This window comes from Arachis hypogaea, chromosome 6 (genome assembly GCF_003086295.3).
Source record: "Arachis hypogaea cultivar Tifrunner chromosome 6, arahy.Tifrunner.gnm2.J5K5, whole genome shotgun sequence".
Lineage (NCBI taxonomy): Eukaryota > Viridiplantae > Streptophyta > Magnoliopsida > Fabales > Fabaceae > Arachis > Arachis hypogaea.
In genome coordinates, this window is record NC_092041.1 from 114,595,373 (window position 1) to 114,601,346 (window position 5,974).

At 25.3% G+C, this 5,974-nt stretch overlaps 1 protein-coding gene across 1 annotated transcript; it reads right to left on the reverse strand.

Annotated features, from left to right (window-relative positions):
* Nucleotides 1–297: 297 nt before the first annotated feature.
* Nucleotides 298–5,745, reverse strand: LOC112755949 (strigolactones hydrolase CXE15-like). Its single transcript, XM_025804301.3, has 2 exons — nt 5,011–5,745; nt 298–905 (listed from the first exon to the last, which is right to left on the reverse strand). Exons 1-2 carry the CDS (start codon nt 5,679–5,681, stop codon nt 602–604), a joined length of 975 nt encoding a protein of 324 aa, XP_025660086.1. The 5' UTR covers nt 5,682–5,745; the 3' UTR covers nt 298–601.
* Between the last annotated feature and the right edge of the window lie 229 nt (nt 5,746–5,974).

Genomic DNA, 5,974 nt, shown 5'->3' on the forward strand with positions numbered 1-5,974 from the left:
AAATATTTTAAATATTTGATATAATTAAAATAAGACATTAAAAATAATTAAAAAAATTTATATTTTAATATAAAAAAAATCAAAATATCATTACGATTTATTTTAAAAAATATTTTATATTTTATATGAATAGATGTCCCCGTGTCTGATAAGATTTTAAAATTGGCGTGTGGACGTGTTACGTGTCCGTGTCCGTGTCAGTGTCCGTGCATCATTTACATCACTAATAAGATTGGACTAATTTTAAATTTTTATTTTAAATAGTATAAAAATAAAATTCTAATAAAAAACATTAGCTTAACAAAAAATAATATTAGTACTCCAATATTTCTCCATTTATTTAAGAAATTAAAGGTCAATATGCATACCAATACAATTGACATAATTCATTCCCACAAACTACCTTAATAAGCTTGATCAATAACCTATATACCATGATATGCCCATGAAAGTGATATATAAACTACGTACTTTATGTACTAAAAAACTACAAATATTATGGCTTATATATTAGGTGCCTTTGTTTGATTATTAATTATTTATTTTGTTTCTTCTTTTGAGGCCTGTCTTCAATAAATTAATTTCTTGTTCTAACTAGAAATTAATTGAGTTGAAACATGAATCTTGTAAGGATTTGGATGACTTGATTTGCCACTTGAGAGTACGAATGATGAGTGAAAAAACCATGTTGGCACCCTTCAAACTCAACATATTCAATGTTCTTCCCGGATTCTTTTAACTTGTTTGCATAATCTTGTGCCCTATCCTTAAGCAATTCATTACCACCAACCATAACAAGCATAGGATCAAGCTTCAATTCTCTAAGATTATTTCCACAAACTCCAAATGGATTTGCAAATGGATGGTCTCTGTTCTCTCCAACAGGCAGCGAAAGCCTCCAAAATCTGTTTTTAATTATTGAGTAAAAAATTATCAACACTATCATTATCACTTTAATACATCTGATGACTCATCATAACACAATACTAAATAATAATAATAATAATATTTAATTATTCTATTAATCTAATTTCACTAAATTTCAATTAGTTTTTTTTAATTGAATTTTTACATTATTTTTAATTTTATAATTAGATCCTTTTTGGTGTAAAAAATATTAGCGTAAAAATTAAAGTTATCTATAATTAAAAATCTAATTAGATTTTTTTATCACATTTTTTTTAAAATATTCTATTAATTTTAATATTTTTGACATAAAAAATACTTAATTATAAAATTAAAAGCTATATAAAGATCTAATTAAAAAAAATATATAAAAATTTAAATAAAAATTTGATAAAATTATAGAGACTAATATAATAATAATAATAAATAATTACTTTAAATACTCATTTAACTGAATTTTATATTTTAACCTCAAAAGTTATATGCTGAAAGAGGCATTCTTCTAGTAAATATTCATATTTTATTTAATATTTAATAATATAACTAAAATATGAGTAAGTATAATATCTAATAAAAATTAAAATTTTTATGCAGTACAAATAAATTTATATTATTATCTAATTATTATATTTATTTTAAATAATTATTATTTAAGTCGTGGACGAAAATTAATTTTATTTTTTTATATAAAGTTACATAATTGAATAGAAGAAAAGTTAATCTAAAAGATATATGTGTACAGCACTAGACATTTTATTTTCTTCTGATTTTCAGTTATTGTACAGTTTTACTACTCTTAGTGTCAGAATAATATAACTTGATTGTTTTTTCTTCCAAAATCACCGTGATCTATATTGCTAACTTTAGATTTCATTGTCACTTTCTATATAGAATATATTATATATGTAAGCTTTATAATATTAGAATTTATTTGAAGCATATTGGATAAGGTTCGGAATAAAAAATTAAACTACGTACAATTATATGCTATATGTTGGATTAGGTATATCCTCTCTACAAAGTGGGAAACCTTCTAATGGATTTTGTTATTTAAGAATGGAATCTAAAGTTTTTGCTGATGATGGCTTATTGGATTATTTCGTTTGTAAGGAAATAATGAAATAATGACTTTCATACCTTTAAAATTTAATAAAGTATATAGAAAATATATAATCTCATTTTTTATACGATTTAATTAAATAATTACTCTAATTAAAAAAAACAAAATCAGTTCGAAGAAATATAATTAAAGCTTTTATTGTATGAATAACAATAATGACTCATCACGTATGGTAATAATATCCATATATAGTACTTTCTAAATAAGAATATTTCAAGCTATACCAATTTTGCCCACACTAAAATTTGATTAGCAGTTTCTTAGTAAATTAAAATAGTGTTAATAGTATAACTTTTCTTTTAGTATTATATAATATATATAAATTAATAATGAAACATAAATCCTTCCAAAACATTTTAATTGAAGTCCTTTTTGTTGCTCACTTTAATATTTGTAATAGATTTTTTCATACCTATTTTTTGTTTCTCATATGGTGGATAATAATAAGGGTTCAACTACAAAGTCAATTTTTTAAAATTAATATTAATTAATTTTAAAATTTTAAAATTTAGAATATAAATTTTAAATCTTTATTAATTCTAAGTAAATTCTACATTATAAATTTTAAATTCTCTAAAAATAAAAATTTTATAATTAAAAAATTAATTAATATTAATTAATTAAAAGTTAATGTTCTATGCTTTATTTTCTGTCCTTTTTTTACCACTTTTTCTCTGGATGACATTGTAATTTCTAATTGGACTGTAACCCCAAAAGTAATGGAAACCTCACTAATGAAAAATGAATAAAAAATGAAAGCCTAAAATATAAAAGAAAAAGGTTTTGAAAATGACGTTTCTCTTCTTCTCCACAATGTGATAGACAAGTTTCTTTTGATTTGGAATTATTCACGAGGCACAATGGCACCATTAGCCGTATAACATTTAAAAGGGTGCGATAGGCACTGCCCAAATGTTATCACTAATCACTTTAATTTCTATGATTCATGTCCGTGAATTTTGGCCTTTCAAGCAATCATTGCCATTTTGATTCACTCATCACATCTCAAGTGCAATTATTACGCAGTTTCTTTCAGTTTCTTTATCGATAAAAATTCAGTAAAAATTTATATATGTAAAATTATTTGTTGAAAATAATTAAATAATTTAATATATTTAATTAAATTATTATCTAATAATTTTTAATTATTAATTTTATATTAAAATTACTGTATATGAATATTCACTATTTTTATCAAGCATATAGAAATTGAAACAGTGAGATGATGAGTTGACCTGTTAGAGTCAAGGTCAAGGTAGGTAACAACGTTTTGAAATCATTATTTTACATGTAATTAGGTAACAAAAGTTACAGAACTTGCATTTTAATGTAATCATTAATTAAAATTTTTATAAAAGTAAAGATTAATACGAAAATCTGAAACCTAATAAAATGAATATTCTCGTACAAGATTTTTATACATTGGGAATAGAATTTTTCAAAAGAAAAATTAATTCTTTAATAAAGTGTAATTTTTTATTATTCAATATTTTTTTTATATATTTTTTTGTCTTACTTAAAAAATATATAATAAAAATTATATTTTATAAAACAATTCAGAGAATTTATTTTCGTAAATAGTCTTAAGTATAAATCTAGCTGCCTAAATATTGGACGTGGAAAACATTTGATAATTAATTAAGTGGAACACCAAATTTATTTAAGATCACATATCACTATATATACCCTACAAGGAGTCCAAAACTAATGAATTGAGTGGATTATATAATTATATTAGTTTCATTATTATTCAAAACCATATTCACTAATGGTAAAAGCGAATTTCTCCACAAGGAGTGGAACCACTTAGCTTCCAAGTTCCTATATTCTTAAAGTGCTCATCTGAAACCTAATTTGGAAAACCCACATTTAACCCTAACAATATAGACAAATAATTGCATGTCCATGAATAACTCTGCCATATTGAGTATTTACATTCAAAACAATATAATGCTACTTATTACTTGTATGAATTTTGGGTTGTGTGTTAGTTAAAGTTTACAATAAAAAATAGTAGTTATTACCAAAACGATATAATATATAATTTAACACCAAATTGAAATATAATATTGATATTATCAATAGATTATAAAATAATTCACTGTCTTCACACTCAAGGTATATAAAATATTCTATAATATCAGTGGATTAAAAATTAAACTATGTACTTACTTGAATGAATTTCTATAAACATATCTTCTTTCAAGTAATTTTTTAAAAAGATTTTTAAAAATAAAAATAAATTTATATTTAAATATTTGATTTAAAAAATATCTTTTTATTTAATAATTATATATTTGAGTACGATTATATAAAAATATTTATTTATTTATTTATAATATTAAAAGTATCTTTTTTTCAAATAAAAAAATATATTTAAAAAAATGTAAATTGTAATTAATAAAAAATATATATTTTAAAATTTTTTGAGTACTTTTATCTTTTATACTAAGATTTTGTCATACATACTACAAAATAAAAAAAATAAATTTATTAAAAAATTTTTAACAACTTAATAACACCCAAACAAATTCTATATATATTCATCACAATGTAAAATAGAAAATTTTTATTTGTAAAACTTTAAAATTAATAAATGATTAAATAAAATATTTTATTCATATAATTAGTATATAATTAGAGATGAGCTACTCTAGATAAAAAAATAAAAAATAAATTAAGTGAGAAGCTATAATGAACAAGACTAGTCTACAAAATTTAACATATATTAATATAACGAAAAATCATGCAAGTAATTGTTAAAAAAATTAACATTTACCTATAAATTATCTTTATATAAAATTAATAATTAAAAAATATTATATAATAATTTAATTAAATTTATTAAATTATTTAAAAAATATTATATAATAATTAAAAAAATTTATATGTAATATTTTATCGTATTAAAATATATAAAAATTTATTTTTTAATTTAATTTAAACTAATAAAAAAACATGATAAATTTGAGTGAGAGAGTGACCTGTCAAGTAAGTCAAGAGTGAGCATGTGCTCCGATGGACCCTCCTCGGACTTGGTCCGAACAACCCCGCCAAAAAATGGCGCCAACAGCACGTAACCTCGTACTCGAATCGGTTTAATCTCCTTCGAACCGGGTCTGAACCGAACCGCTAGGTGGTGCGCAATGTTCCCGCCACTCGAGTCACCCACTATAAAAACGCGGTCAAAGTCAACGTCACCGTTACTCAGCCATGCATCGCCACAAACACTCAGGGCCTGCTTTTGCAGCCACCTCACCGCCTCCACGGCGTCCTCCACCGCCGCAGGTAGCCGGTGCTCCGGCGCCAGCCTGTAATCCGGCGTGACCACCACCGCCTTTAGCCCCGATGCGAGGCGCATGCAGCAGTTGTGCACGTGCGGCCACGTGCGTGACCCAAAACAGAAGCCTCCACCTCGGAAGAACATCACCACAGGCAGCTTCGAATTTCTAACAACGTTGTTGTTGGACTGAGGCTTGTAGAGGCGGAGAAAGAGGTTAAACTTTTTGTCGTAAAGACAGTCTTTAAATGAAACGGTGTCGTCTTCGATTGGAGTTTCGTGGAATTTAATGTCGTTGGATCGAAAAATGGAACCGTCACTGTAGAGTTTGAGGAACCCCATGCAGTCCTCTACTATGTTCGGAAGAGAACCCATAATGTTAATTATTTTTACCAGATCAATTGCCGGTTCGAGTCTGATACCTATAACACTGGTCTTGCCGCAACCACCAAGGAGGCAGGTATTTATAGAGCTAGAATGGATCTGAGGTAGGGCATTGTGTTGTTATTACCATGCCATGTTAAGGGCAATTTGATAATTTCAGTGTATTATTATTGAGTTTTGGTGGCACATGGCTATTGGTTAATTTATTTCCTTTATTTTTATTCTTCTTCGCTTTGAATATGGACCTTAGTTTGGATACTCGTTCGTCATATTATATATTTAAT

What these genes read in the sequence shown, in the direction of transcription:
- LOC112755949 (XM_025804301.3), bottom strand. Translation starts at nt 5,681, where the DNA reads ATGGGTTCTCTTCCGAACATAGTAGAGGACTGCATGGGGTTCCTCAAA. An exon ending in ACTCTTGACTTACTTGACAG is followed by an intron (nt 906 to 5,010) that starts GTCACTCTCTCA and finishes AATTAAAAACAG; the next exon opens with ATTTTGGAGGCTTTCGCTGC.